Source organism: Protopterus annectens, chromosome 8.part0 (assembly GCF_019279795.1).
Source record: "Protopterus annectens isolate FY-2018-M chromosome 8.part0, PAN1.0, whole genome shotgun sequence".
In the NCBI taxonomy this organism is placed as follows: Eukaryota; Metazoa; Chordata; order Ceratodontiformes; family Protopteridae; genus Protopterus; species Protopterus annectens.
The window spans coordinates 1,782,598,422-1,782,626,125 of record NC_056741.1 but is presented as its reverse complement, the minus strand read 5'-3'; the positions used below and the strand labels follow the sequence as shown (position 1 = coordinate 1,782,626,125).

The window sequence follows — 27,704 nt, the reverse complement described above, 5'->3', positions numbered from 1 at the left end:
TACATCATGACATTAGTCTGTTTACATCATGACAGTCGGAAGAAACTGTTTCCTCATCACTTGTGTATCACCTCAAAGGTAAAAATATCAGGTATGAATAAGTTCAACACAGAAGATATAATGTTGGGAAGCACAAAAATAATCTTCACTAATACCAGCATCAGCAGACCCCCAAGAGACTGTCGAGGTCTCTTAAGGCCTCTTACAAAACTGTCAAAGGGGCAACCAACACAGACAATGGGACTAGTGCAAGGAATTCAAAAAGAAACTCAGCATTCTACTGAGATGAATAAAACTGCTAGAGGATGAACAAGAGAGCAGTGTGCTGTAAGCATCTACACACTGCAATCTGTACGGGATGGTGTTCGTGCTCTCAACAACTGTGTACAGTGTGCAGACAGGTCCTGAATACGGCTTAACCACTGAACCTCAACATGGCTGACTTACAAAAGTCCCTGCTGAAACAGGGAAGAATGAATGTAATGACTGCACACCTGACCTGAGACTGGCATTTTCGTCTCGGATTTAGTTTTCCTGAAGTGGCTACAATTTTTAACTCTGTAACGTTATGCCCCTACAGAACAATGGGCATCCCACGGATTTTTTTTGGGGGGGGGGGGGTGCCTCCCCCTTAAGTATGAAAGTTTGCTCTCTGCTCCCTTAATACAGTAAATATAGGATCAAGTTGTAGTATACATGATTTTTTCTGTTTTCACCAAAAAAGTTTCCACAAAATCAAAGTAACCCAACAAACATTCTTATAGCATACTATGTTTACAAACAAAGAAGGTAACAAATCACTCTCGGGTTTGTTGATATTGGTCTTCCTTTTCTTAGTCTTATCAAAGGAATGCCTGCAGTCAAGCTTACTACTGGGCAGACAGACTAAATCATCATGCAGATAAAGAAAAAGAACCCTGGTCAACAGCAAAGAAGAAAAAACAGGCGTGGAAATCTAATGGTGATAATTGGAAGGAATTATGTGCACTTTTATATCTTTCAACATGCTTCAGAATCTTACAAACAAGCCTTCTCAAAAGATTATGGAGAAGATCATCACCAAATGTCTTATCAGTTCTTTGCAGATGATGCAATTAAAAACAACTGCAGGACACAGAAAAATGCCTTTACTGACTGCTGCACAGCACAGGACAAAGGACTCCAGGGAAAAAGCTGGCAACCAGCCCTAACACTGGCATGCAAGCATCTACTTAGGACACCTGCTGCAAGAGCAATTTTCAGGAGACAGTATCTTACAGTGTATCTCATACAAGCACCATTGTGCTGCTAGGATTCTGAAAGACCCTACAATGCATGATTCAACTCCATGTAAAGTCTCAGGACTATCAAGCTACCTACTTTTGACATCCTCAGATTTTATCTTTGAGAGCAATTCTTACTCCAGTCTGGGCCTGCTCCCAAAAGCCATCAACTTAATAAGCACCAGTTTCACACACTGGTCACAGCAGTCTATAAGCCCTAATGGGCTCCTGTGATGTCAGAATGCCACGTCACTTACTAGATCTTGAAGACACCCAGTGCACCTCTTCTAGAGAGTACAACACACGGAGAATATTATGTGCAGATCTACTCTTCTATGTAAGTAAATACAAAATAATACTTAAAAATGCAAGGATTTACACCGTGATAAGGCAAAAAGTAAGCTGCCATGACACTGCTGTAACCATTTTATAACAGCTTCACTGCGAAAACATTAATTTACATGTTTACATGAAAACTTACAACATCATCGTCGTTCATGTCAATGGCGGATAACGTCCACAGCTTGGCAGCATTTGGGTCCATTGCAGGTTTTTCTAGAAAGTATAATGTATGTTAAATACAACAATAAGAATCACCAGTCAAGAAGCTCTTTACCTTACACAGTTGCACTTTTTCACTTAATGTTCAGGCATATAACATCTATGAAATCATGGCGCGGCAACTTTCTGAATCCTGACAAGGCACTTCCTCAGTGGTGTAAAATACAAACATACATAATTATCTACTTGGAGGAAGTACCAAATGACTATATATCATCTCAAAAATCATTCTGAATCGTACATCTAGTATGAATTTGCCACAGTTACATAGTGAAAAGCTACCTGGAAAATTCCAAACAAATTCAAAAATTTTTATCTTACGCTAGTAACAAGCAAACAAAAGACATCACATACTTTATCCCACTATACAAAAACTCCCGTGGAGATGGAACACAGAGTACTCTAGACTGAATTTACACGTCACAAACTCACAAATGAGCAAAAGCACAAATAAAAAACACTTCTGCAAACTCTCACCAATCAACTAACCAACCAATCAATAAATTCACTCCATTCAACATCTGAAGGAGTGCTTGCTTAACTCACTGCATGCCTTGTCATCAGAGAAGACTTAACAGGGCATAACTAAAATACATGTCAAACAGTGTATAGCATTTACTGTTTAAATATTCCTTGGCTAGACTGTTACGATTCCAGGATAAATCACAGGTGACTTCCTATACAGAGAAATGCTTCAGTGGAATATATTGCACAATTAACAAATTCATGAGCTCACAGAAAATGTACTGACTTTAGCTGACAGCACTGAAACAATTGTAATCTCTGCCCGTTAAAGAGAGCCATACCTGGTCTTTTCTTGGCAAATGATAGCTTCAACTGAGTAGAGGACCCCACTTCATAGTTTGGTTTACTTGCTGACAGATGTACTCTGACAAGACCATCTCCCTGGTAATGAAGCTGCTTTTTCACAGAGGTTGCTTCTTCTAAGGTGAGACACTCCTGTCGGACCTAATACATCATCACCCCCCAAAAAAAATAAATAAATAAATATAAATTAAAATGATAAAAAAAATTAAATTTTCTGCAGATTATGCATTCATTCCTAATTTTGTATGCAAATACACATGTTTTGCAACAAAGGCTTTTCCAACAATTTTTTTGTGGGAAAACTAAAAGTTAATGATTGCTCATATTTAGAAGCAGAGTTAGCAACTGGTTGGGTGGCAGCTTAACAATGGAGCTCTGAACCTAGAAGGTTTAGGAATTACACAGTTAACTACTCATTTTCTCCAAGATTTAATTCAAATTTAGTGTTTCTTACAATGCTGTATTACTATAGTACAGTTGTGCACACTTACCATAAATGTAGATGTTAGAGTGTATTCACTGTTGCAGTCATCACCTGCGGGTTATCCCTGCTGTGGTAGCCCTCGACCGGCCCGAATACCAGAGTCAATGTTTTTGTGCACCGGCTGCTGTCGCCTCTAGTCTGATGTCAGGTCGTCAGTACTATAAAGCAAGGCAGCCGACATCATTACATCAGTTTTTCTTGCCCTAACCTGTCAGAAGCACAAGGGAAAAGAGAAAAGTGGTCCTGGTGGCCAAGAGTCACCTTGGGAAGCTTATGTCCCCCTAGGGGAAGAAGTTAAATGGGGGGATGGAGGGAGTGAAACTAAGACTGCAACAGTGAACACACTCGAACATCTACATTTATGGTAAAGATACACAACTGTACTATGTTCTTAGTGTTTCACTGTTGCAGTCATCACCTGTGGGGGGATTGCCAAAGCTGAGGTAAAGGGTGGAAGGATAGGTACAGTGCTATGTATGGGTCAGAAAGTCTTGCAGAACTGCAGAAGCAAACCCTGCCCTACACTTAGAAAACAGAGGTAGGTGGTAATGCTTTGTAAAGCTATGGACAGAGGTCCAGGTGGCCACTTCCAATATGTTGCTGGTAGGTACTCCTCTGAGGAAGGCAGTGGAAGTGGAGGATGCCCTAGTGGAGTGGGTATGGATAGACTTTGGGATGGGTTTCCCATGTAGTCTGTAGAAAAAAAGTACAGTTTTGTACCTACCATAAATGTAGATGTTCGAAAATCCACATTGCTGCAGTCCTTACTTATGGGGTAGTCCGCGGTCCTCGGTCGGCCCGAATACCAAAGTATTAGGCTGACGTCGGTCATGGGCGCCTAGAACTGACATCAGAGCGCCAGGGTATAAAGGCGCATGACCGACGTCATATCCTCAGTCTTTTCTTGCCCCAGATGTCAGAAGGCCAAACAAGAAAGGCCACAGTCAAAAACAGAATACCTCCCAAAAACATGCCCAACAACAACCATCACCTAAAGCATAGCACCCTGTTAAACTACAGTGGGGAAGGAGGGAGGGTATTGGACTGCAGCAATGTGGATCTTGAACATCTACATTTATGGTAGGTACAAAACTGTACTATGTTCTTCATCTCACATTGCTGCAGTCCTTACTTATGGGTAGAATCCCAAAGCAACGGGAAAGGGAGGTTGGTAAAAATCATAAAGCATTAGGGGCTGCTAAAATGCCCTGTAAAATTGCAGTGGCAAATCCAGCCCTAAACTTAGAATAGAGAGGAAGGTGGTAATGTTTAGAAAAAGTATGCACTGAACTCCAAGTAGCTGCCTCCAAAATGTCTTTTGTAGCTACCCCTTAGAAAGGCCGTGGAAGTAGCAGTAGCCCTAGTGGAATGAGGCCTGATTCCAGCCGGAATCTCCTTACCATGATGGGAATAACAGAAAGAAATACAAAACCCAATCCATTTAGAAATAGTTTGTTTTGAAACAGGCTTACCCTGTGAACCCAAGGCAAAAGAAACAAACAACTGCTGAGACTGTCTGAACTCCTTGGTTCTGCTCAAATAATAACGCAACTGCCTGTGAATATCCAAAGTATGCAAAATTTTCTCTCCTTTATTTTGGGGGTTTGCATAAAAAGTAGGCAAATGAATAGTTTGGTTTAAGGCCACACTAGAAACCACTTTAGGCATAAAGGAAGGATTAGTACGCAAAGATACCCTATCCTTATGAAAAATCAGGAAAGGCTCCACTGCCATGAGGGCCTGTAATTCAGAAACCCTTCCTGCAGAGGTAATGGCCAACAAAAAAGCAGTTTTCCATGACAAATACTTTAACTCGGCCGAAGCTGCAGGCTCAAAAGGTTGTAGAGTAAGCTTTTCCAACACAAAATTGAGATCCCAAGCAGGAGTAGGAGCTCTACGTGGGGGTCTTATATTCTTTGCCCCTCTAAGAAATTGCTTAAACAAAGGGTGAGAGAATAAAGGAGGGTCACAATCATAGTGAGCAGAAATGGCTGAAGCATGGACCTTTATCGAGGAGAAAGACAAACCCTTGTCCAATAACTCAGTAAGATATTGAAGAGCAACACTTAAATCAGGTTTGGAGACATCAAAGTCCTTTCCTTTGCTCCAAATAAAAATCTCCTCCATTTATCAGCGTAAACTTTCCTGGTACTAGGCCTCCTGGCCTCCAAAATAACATTCAAAACTTGTTGTGGAAGCTGAGACCCTCCAGAGTCTAAAACAGAATATGCCAGGCTGTTAGATGCAGAGACTGAATCTTGACATTGAGGAAGTGATTGTCCTCCTGTGACAAAGGTGCGGAATCAAAGGCAGAGGCCATGGAGGTTCTCGTACTAGACTCCTCAGTAGTGGGTACCAGTGTTGTCGAGGCCAATCCGTGCTATCAAAATCATGGTTGGCTTTTCTTGTCTGGCCTTCAAAAGTACCTTGGGAAGAAGAGGCAGAGGTGGAAAGGCATATACATGCAGATTGTTCCAACTGAATGATAGAGCGTCCACCTTCCAAGCTGTGTGATGAAACATTTTGTGCAAAACTTTGGCAACTGGTAATTTAGTGGAGAAGCGAACAGATCTATGTCTGGAGTTCCCCATAACACTGTCAATTTTGAAATACATGAGGATCCAATTTCCACTCGTGAGGATCCACTATTTGTCTGCTCAACACATCTGCTAAGGAGTTCTGTGCTCCTGGTAGAAACCTTGCTTGAAGATTGAGGTGTAGATTGAGAGCAGTTTCCCACAAAATCATCGCTTGTCTGCAAAGAGGGTAAGAATGGGTTCCCCTTGCTTGTTGATGTACCACATGACAGTAGTGTTGTCTGTTTGAATCAACACCTGCCCTGGGTGAAGTAAGTCTTTGAAAGCCATCAATGCAAACTGGACTGCTAACATTTCCTTCAAGTTGATATGCAAATGTTGGAGTTTGACAGGCCACGTTGTCTTGCACCCATTTTCCATTGAGGTGTGCTCCCCAAGCCTTGTCCGAGGCATCTGTCGTTAGAATCTGACTCGCCTCTGGCCGGGTCACAGAGTGTCCCTTGTTTAGGTGACATTCCTGAGCCCACCACAAAAACTCCTTCTGAATGCAAGGTATTATCTGAATGACAGTGTCTAGATCTTGGCAGTGCTGTGTCCATACATTTTTGAGATACCATTGAAGCTTCCTCATATGCAATTTGGCATTGGGAAGCACCAGAATACAAGATGCCATGAACCCCAAGGCTTGAAGGACTGTCCTTGCAGTCAGCCTGGACCGTAGAGACATTTGATGAAAATAAAGAGAAAGGCTTCTTTGTTTGTCCGGGGTCAAAAGGCCATCTGGGAAGCTGTATTCAGTCTCACACCCAGAAAGCACATGTCCTGAGAGGGTACTAGACTGGACTTTGTTTCGTTCACAGAATACCCTAGGCATCTTAACACTGCCATCACATACTGTAGATGTTGAAGAAGTTCGTCCTTTTCCTGTGCAATAATCAGGCAATCGCCCAAATAAGGATAAATCTGTATTCCTCTTAGTCTGAAAAAGGCTATCACTGGAGCCAGAACCTTTGTGAACACTCTGGGCAGTAGATAAGCCAAATGGCAATGCAGAGAACTGATAATGTAAATTTCCAGTCCAAAAACGCAGGTACCTCCTGCAACTGGGCCTGATAGGAACATGAAGGTAAGCCTCTTTGAGATCCAGAGTAACCATCCAGTGATCTTTTCCCAACAGAGGTAAAAGCTGTTGTAAAGTCAGCATCTTGAACTTTGGAATGTCCAGATAAGTGTTGAGGATAGATAAATCCAAAATTGGTCTCCACGTGTTCCCTTTCTTTGGAACTAGAAACAGGCGAGAATAAAATCCTAGGCCCACTTCTGACAGAGGAACTGGCTGTATAGCTCCCATTTGAAGAAGTAAAGAAATTTGTTTGTGAGCCTCTATCCTTTGCGGCGGAGGGACGTCTGGCATGCCCTTGAAAGGAGGCATGGTATGGAAATAGAACTTGTAACCTCGGTTTATAATGTCCAATACCCATTTGTCCTGGGTAACTAAATGCCAATTTTGTTTGAAAAGAGCCAACTTTCCTCCCAAAGGAGCTGCCAGGCAGGAAGAATCTGGCAGCTGAAAATGCAGGTCATTGGGCCTGTTTACGAAAGGACTGGCCCCTGCCTTCACCAGCAGATTGAGCAGGCGAACTCCATTGTCTCGGCCTGAAGGTACTCTGAGCTCTGCCCCTACCACGCCTAGATCTACCCCTAGACTGAGAATCAGAAGAAGGGTACGTTCACCCCTTAGTAGGCCAATTTCTACTAAACTTTGGAGGTTGTACCTGCAAAAAATCTTTAACAGTCTGCATAGACTTAGCCTTGTCTTCCATTTTCTTTAAGACTGACTCCACAGGAGGACCAAACAAAACTTCAGACTGTAAAGGGGCACCCAGAATTCTAGACTTAACATGATCAGACAAATTCTGATCCTTAAGCCAGGCGTGCCTACGAATAACTGAACCAATTGCAGCCACCCTAGAAGAAGCCTGTAAAGCATCAAAACCACATTGCAAAGAGTGCTTTCCCACCTGTTCAGAAACATGCACTAAATCCTGCAATTCTTTACACTCTATGCCCTCTGCTAAAGCATCCACTTTAGATCTTAGCTGAGAAAGGAGGAAATTCTGATACTTCAACATATGAAACTGGCAGTTCAAAGCTCTCATCGCTAAAGTAGAAGAGGTATACACCTTCTTACCCCATCTATCCAAAGCTCTAGCTTCCTTATCCAGAGGAACCGGATTCTTAACAACAGAGGCTCTAACACCCTTAGGTCCCTGACTAATAGTTTCTGGGTCCGCCCTAGGACTCGTACAGATATTTATGAGCCTCAGGCACCCTATAATACCTGTCAGGTTTAACTGGAGCAGGAGGCACAGAATCCGGATTAAGGGAAGCCTCCGAGAAAACATCCGAAACAACATCCAAAACCGGAGGTATAGCTAAGGGTCTATGCTGTGGCAAAAACAAAAACTCCCTGAGTCTCTTCCGTGAATCAGAGTAATCCTGTCCTTCCCACTTAAAATGCTCCCTCATGGAATGCAGAGTTTCTGAAAATGAAAAATCCTCTGGAGGAGAAGCAGAAGGAGTGGAATCCTCTGCATCAGAATCAGAATAAGGAGGGAAATCTTGAATGTCTTCAGCAGAAGACTCAGAATCATCTGAGGCCTGCTCCAAACTTTCCAACTCTGGCTCCATCCTGGGCCTCTTATCAGGAGGGGGCATAGAACCTCTAATTAAAGAAATCAAATCCTCTGCCATTTTAAGCATGTGCTTTTTAGGCACAGACCCTGAAGAACCAGAACTGACACCAGAGGAAGGCAAAACAGACCTGCCCTTAGAAGGAGCCTTAGGAACAGTAACAGAAGGCCTAACCACCTTAGGCATAGAAGGGAGAATAGAAACCTGAGAGGCCCCTTCAGCCTGACCTACCTCCTGAGAGGCCACATCTTGTAAAATCAAAGTTTCCCCCTGGGACTCAACAGAAACTTCAGCCGGATCCAGCTGTTCAGCTGTAGCTTCTGAAGATCCGGCGTCCGTAACAGACGAATCATCCTGCCTAGGCTTTAAAGATTTGTCTTTGCGCTTAGTAGAAGCTGGCGTCGGAACATCCGACGGCATGTTATAATTACACCTCTTGCCAAAGACTAACCTAGCGCAATCTAACCTCCGTTTTATAGTGCGCTTATTAAACCTAGCACAAAACAGACACCCGACTACGTCGTGCTCCGGTCCCAAACAAAGAATACAAAGCAGTGGTAATCCCTATGCGGTATCTGTTTCCCACAAGAAATACAATTATTCACTTTTTCTGACGTCCGGTAAGTAACTGAGGCAAGAAAAACAAAAATATTCCCAACGGGTACTTAGCCCAACTTGGTATCGGTCTGAAACTCAAACCGAAAATTTCAGAACGCCGAACGGCACTTGCAACGCTGCTTCTGCATCGGACCATGCGGCAAAAAAGACTGAGGATATGACGTCGGTCATGCGCCTTTATACCCTGACGCTCTGATGTCAGTTCTAGGCGCCCATGACCGACGTCAGCCTAATACTTTGGTATTCGGGCCGACCGAGGACCGCGGACTACCCCATAAGTAAGGACTGCAGCAATGTGAGATGAAGAACATCAGATACAGTGTGAAATCCATTTGGAAATGGTTTGTTTGGAGATGGGCTTCCCTTCTGCCCTGGGGCAAAGCTTACAAGAAGCTGGTCAGTTTTTCTGAATGGCTTAGTACGGTCCAGATAGTATGTGAGTTGTCTGTGCATGTCTAGTGAGTGTAGAATTCTTTCCCCCTTGTTTTGAGGGTTGGGAAAGGTGGGAAGGTGTATGGCCTGCTTAAGGGTCACCTCAGATACTACCTTGGGCATAAAAGAGGGATTAGTCCTCAGGAAGACTCTGTCTGCATGGAAAATTATGAAGGACTCGACAGCCATGACAGCTTGAAGCACCAAGACCCTTCTGGCTGAGGTGATGGCTAGTAGGAAGGCAGTCTTCCAGGAGAGGTATTTCAATTCTGTTGAAGAGGCAGGTTCGAAAGGAGGTAAGGTTAGTTTCTGTAACACAATTCAGGTCCCAAAGTATGAGGTCTTCTGGGAGGCCTGATATTAGAAGCCCCACAGAGCAATTGCTTAATCAAAGAAAGAGAGAAGGGTGTGGGTCTAAATCATAATGGGCAGAGATGGCAGAGGCATGGATTTTAATAGAGAAGAAGGAGAGGCCACTATTGAGCAACTCTGCTAAGTAATCCAGGATGAGAGGGATGGAGGGCTGGGAGGTACTGCCCCCTTTTGATTGTTTCCAGGAGCAGAATCCTTTCCATTTTACTGCATAAGATTTTCTTGTGCTGGGCCTTCTGGCCTCTGTCATGATGTCCAGGACCAGTTTAACAGGGACTTTTTGTTAGTTTTTAGAGTATAAGTCATGATGAAAGTTTGAGTGTCTGTAGGTCTGGGTGCAGTACCTTCCCCCCCTTCTCCTGGGTCAAGAGGTCTGACCTTAGGGGAAGCAGCTTCGGGGGCTGTAAGATCAGACTGTACAGTAAGGGGTACCAATGTTGTATGGAGCAATGAGGATGGCCTTTGGTCTCTCCTCTCTTATTTTGATCAGAACCTTTGGAATAAGGGGCAGAGGAGGGTATGCGAACACAAAGAGAGAGCTCCAGGGGAAGGTCAAGCCATCCACCTTCATTGCTAGGAGGCGATACTCCCTGGTACAAAACCTGTGCAGCTGGTGGTTGAGGTGCGAGGCAAAGAGGTCCACCTCTGGGGTCCCCCACTCAGATGATTTGCAGAAAGATTTCTCTGTGGGGCTGCCATTCATGGGGGTCCAGTAAGTTTCGGCTTAGGTGGTCTGCCAGTGTGAATTACTTGTAGCCCCATGCAGGTGGCTGTAAGCCACAGACTCGTGACTAACCTGCACAGGGGGTAAGACTGGGTGCCCCTGGCCTGAGATGGGGTTGGAAGGAGGTCAGAGCATTTTGCACTGCCATCATTTCTTTCTGGTTGATGTGCAAATACAGTTGGTGGGCATACCAAAGGCCCTGGGTACACCTGCCTGCTAGATAAGCGCCCCAAGCTATGTCTGAGGCATCTGTGGTGATGAAGGAAAGACCCTTGTTCATGGTACAGGCCTCTTCCCACCAGAGAAAATTGTCCCTTATGCAGGGGATCAGAGGGAGAGTGGTCTCTAGGGACAGAGTATGCTGACACCAAAGGCTCTAAGTACTGCTGACATTTTCTCATGTGAAGCCTGGTGAGAGGGATGAGAAGGATGCAAGATGCCATGTATCCCAGGCTTGCAGGAACTTCCTCTTAATGAGGTGACTTTCGAAAGCCAGCTGGGTGAAGTAAAGAGGCAAGAGGCTCTGCTTTTTTGAGGATAAGAAGGCCATTAGGGTTGCTGTGTCTAGCACAGCTCCCAGGAAAACAATTTTCCTGGTGGAGTTTTGCTTTGATTTTTTTTTTTCTCGATGATGAACCCTAAGGAAGTTAGGAGTTTCTTGACAAAGAGAAGGTCCTGGAACAACTTTTCTTTGCCATTCGTCTGAATGAGGCAGTCATCCAGGTAAGGGTAAATCTGTATATTTCTCTGAATGCAGAATGCTATAGCCGGGGCCAAACATTTGGTGAATACTCTGGGAGCAGTAGATAAGCCAAAGGGCAGTGCAGAGAACTGAAAGTGCTGACTGCCTGCTCTGAAGCGCAGGAATTTTCTACACGATTCCCTGATTGGGATGTAGGCATCTTTTAGGTCAAGTGTCACCAGCCAGGGATTTTGTGCGAGCATAGGCAGGAGCTGCTGCAATGTTAGCATTTTGAATCTGGGGACCACCAAGGAGATGTTCAGTTTTGATAGATCCAGGATGGGATGCCAAGTGCCCTCTTTTTTGGGAATAAGGAATAGTCTGGAGTAGAAAAGTACAGTTTTGTACCTACCATAAATGTAGATGTTAGAGGATCCACATTGCTGCAGTCATAACCTGTGGGTAGTCCGCTGTCCTCGGTCGGCCCGAATACCAAAGAGTTAGGCTGGCGTCGGTCATGGGCGCCCGGAGCTGACGTCAGTACGTAGTAGTACTTAAGCGCATGACCGACGCCATATCCTCAGTCTTTCTTGCCCCAGATGTCAGAAGGCCTTAAAAAGAAAAGGCCAAAGCCACAAAAGGAGAAAAATAATAATCCCCAAGGAACAATAACAACAACCAACAACAACACCCCCAAACCAAAGAGGGGAAGGAGGGAGGGAAAATAGGACTGCAGCAATGTGGATCCTCGAACATCTACATTTATGGTAGGTACAAAACTGTACTATGTTCTTCGTCTCACATTGCTGCAGTCATAACCTGTGGGTAGAAGCCCAAAGCAAAGGAAAAGGGAGGCTGGCAAACTAAAAAGCATTAGGGGCTGCTAACATGCCCTGTAAGACTGCAGTGGCAAACCCAGCCCTGGACTTGGAGAAAAGAGGGAGATGGTAATGTTTAGTAAAAGTATGAACTGAACTCCAAGTAGCTGCTTCCAAAATATCCTTAATAGCTACACCCCTCAAAAAAGCAGTAGAAGTGGCAGTAGCCCTAGTGGAATGAGGTCTAATCCCAGCAGGGACATCCTTCCCATGATGAGAATAACAAAAAGCAATACAATTACCAATCCATTTTGAAATAGTCTGCTTTGAAACAGCTTTCCCTTGTGAACCCAAAGCAAAAGAAACAAATAACTGTTGAGTCTGTCTGAACTCCTTAGTTCTGCTCAAATAATAACGTAACTGCCTGTGTATATCCAAAGAATGCAAGATTTTTTCCCCTTTATTTTGGGGATCAGCATAAAAAGTAGGCAAATGGATAGACTGGTTCAAGGCCACATTAGAAATCACTTTTGGCATGAAAGTAGGGTTAGTACGCAAAGAAACTCTATCCTTATGGAATATTAGAAAGGGTTCAACTGCCATGAGAGCCTGCAATTCAGATACCCTTCTAGCAGAAGTAATGGCCAACAAAAAGGCAGTCTTCCAGGACAAAAACTTCAATTCAGACGTAGCTGCAGGTTCAAAAGGAGGCAAAGTAATCTTCTCCAACACAAAATTGAGATCCCAGGAAGGAGTAGGAGCTCTATGTGGGGGTCTTATATTTTTTGCCCCTCTAAGAAATTGCTTAAACAAAGGGTGAGAAAATAATGGAGGGTCACAATCATAGTGAGCAGAAATGGCTGCAGCATGAACTTTCACAGAGGAAAATGACAAAACCTTGTCTAGTAACTCAGTAAGGTACTGCAGTGTAAAACTCAAATTAGGTACCGAGACATCAAAGTCCTTTGTTGTGCTCCAAAGAAAAAATCTCTTCCATTTATCAGCATAAACTTTTCTAGTGCTTGGCCGCCTAGCTTCCAAAATGACATCTAAAACCTGTTGAGGAAGCGGAGAACCCATAGGCTCTAAAACAGAATACGCCAGGCCGTCAGATGCAGGGACAGCACCCTGACATTGAGCAAATGACTGCTTGACTGGGACAACAAGTGAGGAAGCTGTGGCAAAGGCCAAGGAGGCTCCTGAATTAAACTCCTCAGCAGAGGATACCAGTGCTGTCGTGGCCAATCTGGTGCTATTAAGATCATGCAAGGCTTGTCCCGCCTGGCCTTCAAGAGAACCTTGGTAAGGAGAGGCAGAGGAGGAAAAGCATAGACGTGAAGGTTGTTCCAACTGAAAGATAGAGCATCCACTTTCCAAGCTTTTGGGTGAAACATCTTTGTGCAAAATTTTGGTAGTTGGAAATTTAGAGGAGAAGCGAACAGATCTATGTCTGGAGTTCCCCAAGCCACTGTCAACTGTTGAAATACCTGAGGATGCAATTTCCATTCGTGGGGATCCACAATTTGTCTGCTCAATACATCTGCTAGGGAGTTCTGTGCTCCTGGCAGAAACCGTGCTTGAAGAGTGATGTGCAAACCCAGAGCAGTCTCCCACAATATCATAGCTTGTCTGCAAAGAGGATAAGAGTGGGTCCCCCCCTGCTTGTTGATGTACCACATGACTGTAGTGTTGTCTGTTTGTATTGGCACCTGTCCTGGTTGAAGTAGGCCCTTGAAAGCCATCAGGGCATACTGGACTGCTAACATCTCCTTCATGTTGATATGCAAATGCTGTAGTTTGGGAGGCCACGTGTCTTGAATCCATTTCCCATTGAAGTGTGCTCCCCAAGCCAGGTCCGAGGCATCCGTCGTTAAGATCCGACTCGCCTCTGGTCGAGTCACAGAGAGTCCCTTGTTTAGGTGACATTCCTGTGCCCACCACAAGAATTCCTTCTGGATGCAAGGTATTATCGGAATGACAGTGTCCAAATCGTGGCAGTGTTGAGTCCATACACTTTTGAGATACCATTGTAGCTTCCTCATATGCAGTTTGGCATTGGTACCAGAATGCAAGATGCCATGAACCCCAAGGCTTGAAGGACTGTCCTTGCAGTCAGTCTGGACAGTACTGATAATCGCTGGAAGTATAGAGGAAGAGTTCTTTGTTTGTCCGGGGTCAGAAAAGCCATCTGAGAGGCTGTATTCAGTCTCACACCCAGAAAGCACATGTCCTGAGAGGGTACTAGACTGGACTTTGTTTCTTTCACAGAATACCCTAGGCACCTTAAAACTGCCATTACATACTGTAGCTGTTGAAGTAACCTGTCTTTGTCCTGAGCTAGAATCAGGCAATCGTCCAGATAAGGATAAATTTGTATTCCCCTCAGTCTTAAGAAAGCTATTACAGGAGCCAGAACCTTTGTGAACACCCTGGGCGCAGTAAATAAACCAAAGGGCAATGCAGATAACTGATAATGAGAAGTGCCAGCCCGAAAACACAGGAATCTCCTGCAGCTGGGCCTGATAGGAATGTGAAGATAGGCCTCTGAGATCCATAGTTACCATCCAGTGATCTTTGCCTATCAGAGGCAGAAGTTGCTGTAAAGTTAACATCTTGAACTTTGGAATGTCTAGGTATGTATTGAGAATGGACAAATCCAGAATTGGCCTCCAAGTATTTCCTTTCTTTGGCACTAGGAATAGTCGAGAATAAAACCCTAGACCTTCTTCTGGCGGAGGTACCACCTGGATTGTCCCCATCTGTAAAAGCAAAGAAATTTGTTCCTGAGCCACCAGCCTTTGCTGAGGAGGTACATCTGGCATGCCTTTGAAAGGGGGAAAAGTGTGAAAATAAAACTTGTAGCCTTGATTTATTATGTCCAACACCCATCTGTCCTGGGTGACCAAATGCCAATTTTGCTTGAAAAGTGCCAACTTTCCTCCTAGAGGAGCTGCCAGAAAGGAAGGATCTGGCAGCTGTAGATACAGGTCATTGGGTCTGTTTACGAAAAGGCTGACCCCTGCCCTCACCAGAAGATTGTGCAGGAGAACTCCAAGTCCTAGGTCTGAAAGAACCCTGAGCGTGAGCCCTGTCCCTACCACGTCTAGACCTGCCCTTAGACTGAAAATCTGAAGAAGGGTAAGACCATCCTCTTGCAGGCCAATTCCTGCTAAACTTAGGGGGCTGCACTTGCAAAAATTCCTTAACTGTCTGCATAGACTTAGCTTTGTCTTCCATTTTTTCAAAACTGACTCCACAGGGGAACCAAAAAGAACTTCAGATTGAAGGGGAGCATCCAAAATCTGAGCTTTAACATGCTCTGACAAATTTTGATCCTTAAGCCGGGCATGTCTACGAATAACTGAACCAGTAGCAGCTACCCTGGAAGAAGCCTGAAGGGCATCGAAGCCACACTGCAAGGAATGTTTACCAACTTGATCTGAAGCATGAACCAAGTCCTGCAATTCCTTACACTCTATACCCTCAGATAAAGCATCTACCTTAGATTTCAATTGACCTAACAGAAAGTTCTGATACTTCAGCATATGGAATTGGCAATTTAAAGCCCTCATAGCTAACGTAGAAGAGGTGTACACTTTTTTACCCCACCTATCCAACGCTCTAGAATCTTTATCTAAAGGAACTGGATTCTTAACCACAGAAGCCCTGACCCCCTTAGGCCCTTGACTAATAGTTTCGGGTCAGCTCTAGGGCTCTTATACAAATATTTATGTGCCTCTGGAACTCTGTAATACCTGTCTGGCTTGACAGGGACAGGGGGTAAAGAATCAGGATTAAGGGAAGCTTCAGAAAAAACGTCCTGAACAACATCTAAAACAGGGGGAATAGCCAAAGGCCTATGTTGTGGCAAAACAAAATTCCCTAAGCCTCTTACGAATCTGAAAAATCCTGACCTTCCCACTTGAAATGCTCCCTCATGGAATGCAAGGTTTCAGAAAAGGAAAAATCCTCTGGAGGTGAAGCAGAAGGACAGGAATCCTCTGCATCCGAATCAGAATAGGGAGGAAAATCCTGCACATCCTCAGCTGAGGACTCAGAGTAATCTGAGGAATGTTCCATTCCCTCTAAATCTGTCTCCACCCTAGGCCTCTTCTCTGGAGGGGACATAGAACCCCTGATCAAAGTAATCAAATCCTCTGCCATTTTCAACATATGCTTTTTAGGAACAGAGCCCGAAGAACCAGGGCTGTGGCCCGTACCAGAAATACCAGGCCTAGCCTTAGCAGGGCCTTTAGTGACTGAAGTAGAAGGCCTAATAACCTTTTGTAAGGATGGAACCACAGAAACTTGAGAAGCACCCTCGGCCTGACCTAACTCCTGAGAGGCCAACTCCTGCAAAAGTAAAGGCTCCCCCTTCAGCCGAGACCTCGGCTGGATCCACAGATTCAACCGTAGATTCCATAGAACCGGCGTCCGCAATGGACGACTCATCCGGTTTAGACCTTAAGGATTTATCTTTTCGCTTTTTTGCGGTGGCGCCGGAGGATCCGGCGGCATGTTGTAGTTACACGCTTACGAAAACAAGCCTAGCACAGTCTAATCTGCGTTTAATGGTGCGCTTATTAAATCTAGCGCAAAAGCGACACCCGACTACGTCGTGTTCAGGCCCTAAGCAAGGAATACAAAGAGAATGATAGTCCCTATGAGGTATCTGCTTCCCACAAGAAATACAATTATTAACTTTTTCTGACATCCGGATTAACTGAGGCAAGAAAAGACAAAAATTTTCCCCAACGGGGTACTTAGCCCAACTTGGTCTTCGGTCTGAAACTCGAAAATTGAAAATTTCAGAACGCCGAACGGCACTTGCAAACGCTGCTTCTGCTTCGGACCATGCGGCAAGAAAGACTGAGGATATGGCGTCGGTCATGCGCTTAAGTACTACTACGTACTGACGTCAGCTCCGGGCGCCCATGACCGACGCCAGCCTAACTCTTTGGTATTCGGGCCGACCGAGGACAGCGGACTACCCACAGGTTATGACTGCAGCAATGTGAGACGAAGAACATCCATTTCCTGCTTGATCCGGAGGGACAGGTTCTACTGCCCCCCCCCCCGGGATATTAGTGTTACCTGTTTTAATGCCTCTACCCACTGGTTTGGGGGGAGGTCTGGGTACCCTCTTGGAATAGGGAGCTCGCTGACGGAGAATCTGTATTCCTGAGAAATGATTTTTAATACCCATTGGTCCTTGGTTACAGAGATCCAACTGCCCTTGAAGAGGGTGAGCCTACCTCCTAGTTTTAGATGAGTGAAAGGAGGAAGGGAGGGAGAGTCATTGTGAGTGCTTGCCACAGAAGCTTGGCTTAGAACTCCCAGCTTTAGAGGCGGAAGTGGTCCACTGTTTGCTTCTTTGCTGGCCCTGGGATAGGGGTCTAGAAGTCCTGTTCCTGCAGGGATTATCTTTGCCCTGTCTGCTGAGTGCAGGGAAGGCCCAGTGATTAGAGAGGAATTTCCTGCTCAATCTGGGCAGTTGAACTTGAAAGAAATATTTTACTGTTTGCATAGATTTTGCTTTGTCTTCCATCTTTTTAAGCACCTCTTCTGCTTTTTCCCCAAATAGGCATTCCTTATCTAGGGGTGCATCAATAAGTTTAGACTTGACATGATCAGGGAGAGGTTGTTCCTTCGGCCATGCATGTCTTCTAATAACAGATCCTGTCACTGCTACCCTGCTAGAGGCTTCTAGGGCGTCATATCCACATTGTAATGAGTGCTTGGCTACTTGACAAGCAGAGTGTAGTAATTCTGCCAGCTCTTTTGAGTCGTCACCGTCAGGGGAGGTTTTAACTGTTCCAAGTGTGGAGTTGATATTTTAACATATGAAACTGACAACTGAGTGCTCTGATACCCAAGGTTGCAGAGGTGTATACTTTTTACTCCATATGTCCAGAAATCTAAAGTCTTTGTCAGAAGGAAGAGGTTTCTTAGCAGAACTAGTCTTAGCACCTTTGGGTCCCTGTGTAATGACCTCAGGGTCTGCAGCAGGGTTCCTGTACAGGTATTTGTGAGAATCCGGTACTCTGTAGTATCTGTCAGGTTTAGATGGAGCAGGAGGCAAAGTATCAGGGGCCAAGCTGGATTCATGGAAATAATCATCCACCACTTCCAGAATAGGTGGGATGGTCCAGAAACTCTCTAAGTAGTTTCTTTGACTGTGGGTAGTTCCTGAGACTCACACTGAAAATGTTCCCTCAGGGAGTGAAGGGCTTCCTCGAAGGAGATGTCCCTCTGGAGGGGAAGCAGAAGGGATGGATTTCTCTGCATCTGAATCCTCAAACAGTTAAGGGCTGCTGTTCCTCTTCAAAAGCAGAATAATTAGATTCTTCAGACGCTTAGTCAGTCATAATTTCTGGAGAAGGGTGCCTTTTCCTTTTAAGAGTGGGGGCCTGAGCACCTGAGATAAGGAAGATGAGATTCTCTGCCATTTTAAGCATTTGAGCTTGGGGTGGGGGAGCAGTAGCAAGATGGTGGCTATTAGCAGATTTCCTAGGAGTGACCTGGCTTCTAGGTCTGAGAGGATCCGTCAGTGTTTGAGAAACGGTAGTCGGAAGAGAAGACGTCGTTTTTGTCTAGAATCGGTAGTGCGAACAGCCTCCTTGGAAGCCAGTGCCTGCATCGCGGCTCCAGACCCAACCAAGACAGCCAAAGGCTTGGAAGACTAAGTGGATTTATGCAGCATACTGGACTCCAAAAGGGTCTCGGCAGAGGCCTGCGTTGAAAACGAGTTGGGCATCAGGGGCTGCGAAAGTGCCTCCGTGAATTCCGGAGAACTGACGACTTGCTTAGCAGAACCATTGTCAGAAAGCTTAGCCTTGTGTGGCATGTGTATCTTTACGTTTTTTCGGAATGTCGACAGATTGTTGGCTGACTGACACCAAATTGGAATTCGAAGACGGAATACGAAAATAATTGTCTACAAATAGAGCTCTATGGCACATGGTTCTCAAATTAAAAAGAGGGCACAGAACAGGCAATGAGGGACGTCGTGGCCTGGGCCTAAACAAGTGATGCAGTAAGATTGAAAGGCTCGGTGTGGGATCTGTTTTCCACAGGTGAGAAAATTGTTAACTTTTTCAGACATGGTTTAGAGCAAGAAAAAAGGGTCCCCAACAGGGTACTTAGCTTTAGATGTTTTCTGCTGAAATTCGACTTCTGGTAGCGACCGGCATTCATGCGAACTGCTTCTGCTACGGGCTCCACGGCAAGAAAGACTGATGTAATGACGTCGGCTGCCTTGCTTTATAGTACTGACGACCTAACGTCAGACTACAAGCGACAGCAGCTGGCGCACAAAAACACTGACTCTGGTATTCAGGCCGAGGGCTACCACAGCAGTGATAACCCACAGGCAATGACTGCAACAGTGAAACACAAAGAATATCTATGGTTACGATGACCAAAGCACTAGAAACAGCTGTAGAAAGTGTGTTGGCCTGGAATAGTAAAGCCAGGCATGGTAGAAGCCCTTCTTATTCATGTTTTAGCCCATAACCTCTGAAATAAAAGGACTGGTTGCATAATACACCAAAGGTATTTGTGCATTTACTACTAAGTTGGAGTTTCTTCATTCTGGTTGTTGTCTCTTTCGGCTTTTCCCGGTTAGGGGTCGCCACAGCGGAACTCGGCTCCGCTAATGATTGGCAGTATACTTTTGTGTGCCGATTTGCCGGCCCTGACACAACCTGCAGCGAAGGTATGCCCATTCATGCATGTCTCCACATAGAAGATGCTCTAGCTGAGAATCTAACAGGACAATGTCTTACTGTGAGGCGACAAAGCTACCACAGCACCACCACCGCAGTGTAGTTTCTTCATTCTGCTACTTTCCTGAATGCAGCAGCAATACAAACCCTACAACAAAAAGTTAGCATAAAAAAGCACACAACTGTGTATTTGAAAGAACAGCTGGATGAATTGGAGAATCACAGAAGAAATAACTTGCATCCGTTGGGGCTAAAAGAAGGCTCCAAAGGCAATGATATGTGCTCCTTCTTATAAAAAAAAAATACTTCTCTGAAGCATTAAATTCAAATAACCAAATTAATGACAGAACGCTCACATAGATTCCTTGTATGGAGTATCTACATCAGATCACCCCTCTACCCCAACCACCCCATTATCTTTTATCTCCTAAACTTCAGTGAAAAGGAGATGCTGATAAATACAGTGAAGAAAGGCAGAGAATTTATTCTGGCAGGGCAGAAAGTAGCACTGCGGCAAGACTTCTCACACAGAGTCCACTAAAAAGAACGGATTTTGCACAGCTGCATTCACTTTGTGAAAAAAAATCTCTACGTACTTCAAATACCCTGCCACTCTGACGACTGTGTTTAATTAACAGAAACACCAACTGTCAGCAGATCAGGCCTTGTTATTTTTTACAAAGATCTGTTCCTGGGACAACCCTGCCAAACTTGTCTCTAAAACAACAAAACTGTGGACTACGGACATGCTCAGTGGTTAACAGTTTAATATAATATCACAAGATAAAGTACAGTTTTGTACCTACCATAAATGTAGATGTTCGAGGATCCCATTGCTGCAGTCCTTACTATTGGGTATAGTCCGCATCCAGTCGGCCCGAATACCAGAGTATAAGGCTGACGTCGGTCAGGGCGCATTAGACTGACGTCAGTACGTCAGGGTACTAATGCGCATGACCGACGTCATATCCTCAGTCTTTTCTTGCCCCAGATGTCAGAAGACCCTAAAAAGACAAGGCCCAAAATACCTGCACCAAAAATATGTACAAGATATACAAGGACATATACAAAAAATATAAGCATGAAACCTCACCTACACAACCACCCCTAAACACAGAGGGAAGGAGGGAGGGTAAATTGGACTGCAGCAATGGGATCCTCGAACATCTACATTTATGGTAGGTACAAAACTGTACTATGTTCTTCGCTCCCCATTGCTGCAGTCCTTACTATTGGGTAGAATCCCAAAGCAGAGGTAAGGGAGGCTGGCAAATCATAAAGAAGCAGGAGCTGACAACATGCCTTGCAAAACAGCTGTGGCAAAACCAGCCCTAGACTTAGAGTAGATAGGAAGGTGATAATGCTTAGAGAAAGTATGCACTGAACTCCAAGTAGCTGCTTCCAAAATATCCTTAGTTGCCACCCCTTAGAAATGCTGTTGTAGTGGCAGCAGCCCTAGTGGAATGAGGCCTAATCCCAGCTGGAATCTCCTTGCCATGATGGGAATAACAAAATGCAATGCAAAAGCCAATCCACCTAGAAATAGTTTGTTTTGACACAGGCTTGCCCTGCGAACTCAAAGCAAAAGAAACAAACAACTGCTGAGACTGCCTAAAATCCTTAGTCCTGCTTAAATAATAGCAATTGCCTGTGTACATCTAAAGTGTGCAAAATCTTTTCCCCTTTATCTTGGGGGTCTGCATAAAAAGTAGGCAAATGAATAGTCTGGTTTAAAGCCACACTAGAAACCACCTTAGGCATAAAGGAAGGATTAGTGCGTAATGATACCCTATCCTTATGGAAAATCAAAATGGCTCTACTGCCATAAGGGCCTGCAACTCAGACACCCTTCTTGCAGAAGTAATAGCCAACAGAAAAGCAGTCTTCCATGACAAGTATTTCAATTCAGCAGTAGCCGCAGGCTCAAAAGGTTGTAGAGTAAGTTTTTCCAACACAAAATTGAGATCCCAAGCAGGAGTAGGAGCTCTATTGGGGTCTTATATTCTTTGCCCCTCTAAGAAACTGCTTGAACAAAGGATGTGAAAACAATGGTGGGTCACAATCATAGTGAGCTGAAATCGCTGCAGCATGAATCTTAATAGAAGAGAAGGACAAACCTTTGTCCAATAACTCAGTAAGGTATTGAAGAGCCGCACTCAAATTAGGCTCAGAAACCTGCAAATTCTTTGCTGTACTCCAAAATAAAATCTCTTCCATTTTTCTGCGTACACTTTCCTTGTACTAGGTCTTCTAGCTTCCATAATCACATTTAAAACTTGTTGAGGAAGTTGAGACCTGCTGTGTTTCAACACAGAATATGCCAGGCTGTTAGATGAAGAGAGTGAAGCCTGACATTGAGCAGATGACCATCCTGCTGAGACAATAGATGAGGAATCAGAGGCAAAGGCCATGGAGGCTTCCTTACCAGACTCCGTAGTAGTGGGTACCAGTGTTGCCGAGGCCAATCTGGAGCTATCAAAATCATCCTTGGCCTGTCTTGTCTGACCTTTAATAGTACCTTTGGAAGAAGAGGTAGAGGAGGAAAGGCATACACATGAAGGTTTTTCCAACTGAAAGACAGAGCATCCACTTTCCAAGCTGTGTGATGAAACCCCTTTGTGCAATACTGTGGCAGCTGGTGGTTTAGTGGAGAAGCGAACAGATCTATGTCTGGAGTTCCCCATGACACCGTCAATGTTTGAAATACATGAAGATCCAGTTTCCACACGTGGGGAACCATGATTTGTCTGCTTAACACATCTGCTAAGGAGTTCTGTGCTCCTGGCAGAAACCTTGCCTGAAGAGTTAGTTGCAAGCTTAGCGCAGTCTCCCATAAAATCATTGCTTGCCTGCATAGAGGATAAGAATGTGTTCCCCCTTGCTTGTTGATGTACCACATGACAGTTGTGTTGTCTGTTAGAATCAACACCTGCCCTGGAAGAAGTAACTCCTTGAAAGCCATTAATGCAAACTGGACTGCTAACATCTCCTTCATGTTGATATGTAGATGCAGTAGTCTGGCAGGCCACATGTCTTGTATCCATATTCCATTTAGATGAGCTCCCCAAGCAATGTCCGAGGCATCTGTCGTTAAAATCTGACTCGCCTCTGGCCGGGTCACAGAGAGTCCCTTGTTTAGGTGACATTCCTGAGCCCACCACAAAAATTCTTTTTGAAGGCAAGGTATTATTTGAATGACAGTGTCCAAATCCTGGCAGTGCTGTGTCCATACATTTTGAGATACCATTGTAGCTTCCTCATATGCAGTTTGGCATTGGGAAGCACCAGAATACAAGATGCCATGAACCCTAATGCTTGAAGGACTGTCCTTGCAGTCAGCACGGACTGATGAGATAGTTGATGGAAGTAAAGTGATAGACTCTGTTGTTTGTCCGGGGTTAAAAAGGCCATCTGGGCTGCTGTATTCAGTCTCACACCCAGAAAGCACATGTCTTGAGAGGGTACTAGACTGGACTTTATTTCGTTCACAGAATACCCTAGGCATCTTAGCACTGCTATAACATGTTCCAGATGCTGTACAAGGTCTTCCTTTTCTTGAGCCAGAATCAGGCAGTCGTCCAAGTAAGGATAGATTTGAATTCCTTGAAGCCTGAAGTAAGCTATCACTGGAGCCAGAACCTTTGTGAATACTCTGGGCAGTAGATAAGCCAAAGGGCAATGCAGAGAACTGATAATGAGAATTTCCAGCTCGAAACCGCAGATACTTCCTGCAACTTAGCCTGATAGGCACATGAAGGTAAGCTTCCTTGAGATCTAGAGTTACCATCCAGTGATCTTTGCCCAGCAGAGGTAAAAGCTGTTGTAACGTCAACATCTTGAACTTGGGAATGTCCAGAAAAGTGTTGAGGAGAGATAAATCCAAAATTGGTCTCCACGTGTTCCCTTTCTTTGGTACTAGGAACAGGCGAGAATAAAATCCTAGGCCCCTTTCTGATACAGGGACTGGCTGAATGGCCCCATCTGGAGTAATTGAGAAACTTGCTTGTGAGCCTCTTTTCTTTGTGGAGGAGGAACGTCTGGCATGCCTTTGAAAGGGGGCATTGTATGGAAATAAAATCTGTAACCGTGGTGAATGATATCCAACACCCATTTGTCTTGAGTAATTAAATCCCAATTTGCTTTGAAAAGAGACAGTCTTCCTCCCAAAGGAGCTGCCAGGCGGGAATCTACTGGCAGCTGAAAAGACAGGTCATAGGGTCTGTTTACGAAAGGACTGACCCCTGCCCTCACCAGAAGTCTGAGCAGGCGAACTCCCTGTTCTAGGCCTAAAAGAACCTTGAGCCCTGCCCCTACCACGTCTAGACCTACCCCTAGACTGAGAATCATAAGCAGGATATGTCCACCCCTTAGCCGGCCAATTTCTACTAAATTTCGGTGGCTGCACCTGCAAAAAATCTTTAACAGTTTGCATAGACTTAGCTTTGTCCTCCATTTTCTTCAAAACTGCTTCCACAGGTGATCCAAACAACACATCAGACTGTAAAGGAGCATCCAAAATCCTTGTCTTAACATGCTCAGCTAAATTCTGATCCCTCAACCAGGCATGCCTGCGAAGAACAGAACTAGTAGCGGCCACCCTCGAGGAGGCTTGTACAGCATCAAAACCACATTGCAAAGAATGCTTACCCACTTGTTCAGACACATGAACCAAATCCAGCAACTCTTTACACTCAATACCTCCTGCCAAAGCATCCACCTTAGATTTCAATTGTGAAAGGAGGTAATTCTGATATTTTAGCATGTGAAACTGACAATTCAATGCTCTCATGGCTAGAGTGGAAGAAGTATACACTTTCTTTCCCCACCTATCCAAAGCCCTTGCCTCTTTATCAGTGGGAACAGGATTTTTAACCACAGAAGCTTTAACACCTTTAGGCCCTTGAGAAATAGTTTGTGGGTGCGCCCTAGGACTCTTAAACAAATACTTATGAGCTTCGGGCACCCTATAATACCTATCAGGCTTAACAGGAGCAGGAGGCAAAGAGTCAGGGTTCAGGAAGCCTCTGGAAAAACATCTCCGACCACATTCAACAGAGGAGGGATAGCTAACGGCCTATGCTGGGGTAAAACAAGAATTCCCTAAGCCTTTTCCTGGAATCAGAGTAATCCTGGCCTTCCCATTTAAAGTGCTCCCTCATGGAATGCAGAGTCTCTGAAAATGAGAAATCCTCAGGAGGAGTAGCTGTAGGAGTGGAATCATCCACATCAGAATCAGAATAAGTAGGATACTCCTGCAAGTCTTCCGCAGAAGACCCTGAAGCCTCTGAACACTGTTCAAAACAATCAAACTCTGGTTCCACCCTAGGCCTCTTATCAGGCGGGGGCATAGAACCTCTAATCATAGTAATCAAATCTTCTGCCATTTTAAGCATATGTTTCTTAGGTACAGAACCCGAAATGCTAGGAGAAGCCCCCATTGAAGCTAAACTAGGCCTACCTCTCAAAGAAGTTTTGGCAACAGAAGGAGAGGCTCTAACTACCTTGGGAAGAGAGGGAAGAACAGTCACCTGAGAAGCCCCCTCAGCCTGGCCTACCTCCTGAGAAGGTACATCCTGTAACAGTAAAGATTCTGCCTGGGACTCCATGGAAACTCCTGGCAAAACCTCTGGCTCCACTGAGCCTCCTAAAGAACCGACGTCCGGGACTGCCGGTTCATCAACCCTAGGCTTCGCTGTTTTGTCCTTGCGCTTCTTGGATGAAGCCGGAGCATCCGACGGCATTTTATAATTGCAACGCTTCCCAAACACTAACCTGGCACAGTCTAACCTCCTCTTAATAGTGCGTTTGTTAAACCTAGCACAAGAGCGGCAACCAACAACGTCGTGCTCAGGCCCTAAACAAGGTATACACAAGGTATGGTAATCCCTATGAGGTATCTGTTTCCCACAAGAAATACAGTTATTCACTTTTTCTGACATCCGGTAAAATACTGAGGCAAGAAAAACCAAAATGTTCCCAACGGGTACTTAGCCAACTCTGTTTCGGTCTGAAACTCCGGTTTCGGAAAGATTTCAGAACGCCAACCTGCACTCGCAAAACTGCTTCTGCATCGGACCACGCGGCAAAAAAGACTGAGGATATGACGTCGGTCATGCGCATTAGTACCCTGACGTACTGACGTCAGTCTAATGCGCCCTGACCGACGTCAGCCTTATACTCTGGTATTCGGGCCGACTGGATGCGGACTATACCCAATAGTAAGGACTGCAGCAATGGGGAACGAAGAACATCAGCAAACCTTTTGGGTAAAAACAAACCCTTCCTCTGTACAGTTTTTTATAACACTAAATATACATTTAACACTTAATATAACATTTAAACTAATCACATGACACTGCCTAACAATCAAAATTCCTGATCATTCATTTAACCTTATGAAAACAGTTAAATAAAAATAATATATATAAAAAAAATACATACAATGTACAATAACAAAAGTTTTAACATAAACTGTTTTAATTTTCATATAGGTTTAATGCTGACTAGAGCATTAATTCCAGGTGGCGCATCTGACTTCATAAGAGTAATCCAATTATATTCGCAAACTTCCAATTTATTGTTTAAATCTCCACCCCTTACACCTCTCTAATACTTGCACAAAACTGGTCACTAAACCATGGAGCCAATCAAGAACCAGAGACTACAAAATCAATCGCTTCCTTTCAGGACATCTCCCACCACTCCAAGTCATTTACCTACAAATGAAAGTTTGCAGCTGTTCCTTCTATCCCAGGCAAAAGTGGCAGAATCCCTACCAGGAGAGATGCATCATCAGTGGCTCTAATTCTCCAGAGAAACGGGTGCATAAAGAAGTTTCCAGACAATTATTTGCTGTTCCTACTAGCAATAGATTCAACCCCCCCTTACAGCAGATAATGATAGTAGCTGTACAGCAACAGAGAAACCCCTCACGCTCAACAACCATTAAAAGCTTCTACCCTGATACCACCAAAGAGTCCAAAAAAGTAGAAATCTGTGCATTAGTTTTTGAGTAACTTGGGGAGGCATCAGATCAAGCCAAAGGACAATGCTTCTAAAAAAATGTCAACCCAAATCAAAAACCCATAAACCCTAGCTTTATTTCCTTACATGTTTTCAGCATTAGCGAATTTCTTAGCAAACCTGGGGCTTAGCCCAACTTGCCCTCATGCTACTGATAACTTCAACATGTGGATGTGAATAACTTCTAGGTGTGATTGTTCAAATTACCTGTTAATTTTCAGTGGTATTCCACCTATTTTATTGTGACTGTACTTGTTGCTCCACATTGCAGCATTTTATAAACGTTACATACATAAACTAGTTTTACTAGTAATACATTTTATAGTCTATTTTTATTCTACACGCTACTTTAGCTGAATGTTGTTTCACTTAATGAGGGCTTTGCACCAAGACTAAAAAATGTTTGCTCCTAGAAAAGAAATGTGAAGTAGCCTTTATTCTAGCTTTTATTCACGAAATAAAAGTAAGAAGGAATAGCTATTGTTCGGGATATATTTTCAGTACACAGGATTTTTTAATTGGTGCATTACAGTAACAAAGGGTTGCAATTTTAATTCATCCCATACTTAGAAAGCAATGGACCAAATAGGCAACAAATGAGGGTCAATGGGTCTTTCTTAGACTAAAAACTCCAGAAGGGCAGGTATTATTGGGTTTCATACATGGTCCTAACTATGACTCCCCCCTCTTTCTTTGCATCCTTAGAACGCTAATTTTCAATGTCTTCTTTTAGGTGGAGGTAAAAACGTAGTCAAATACCTGATCATGTCCCAGAGGTAAGAGCTGCAAAATAATGTTACTGACAGATCGGGTAACTGAGTTTCAATTGCAAACTACTCGGATAAGTTCCTTTCCATCTGACCCAGAAGATTACATATTTACTGCCCCGGCTAGTGGGAATAGTAGTCAACTGGACTATATTCTGTCCTTTCTTCTGCTACC

The 27,704-nt window shown here is 44.3% G+C and overlaps 1 protein-coding gene across 3 annotated transcripts in view; it reads right to left on the bottom strand.

The window, feature by feature from the left end:
• The window catches only part of CIAPIN1 (cytokine induced apoptosis inhibitor 1), a 589,375-nt gene that overhangs the window by 188,715 nt on the left and 372,956 nt on the right, over positions 1 to 27,704 (bottom strand). For all 3 annotated transcript variants that reach the window (XM_044081283.1, XM_044081282.1, XM_044081284.1), the window contains exons 5-6: positions 2,630 to 2,792; positions 1,744 to 1,817 (exon numbers count right to left, since the gene is read on the bottom strand). In XM_044081283.1, coding sequence (XP_043937218.1) covers positions 1,744 to 1,817; positions 2,630 to 2,792 — 237 coding nt within the window. The remainder of the gene's footprint in view (positions 1 to 1,743; positions 1,818 to 2,629; positions 2,793 to 27,704) is intronic.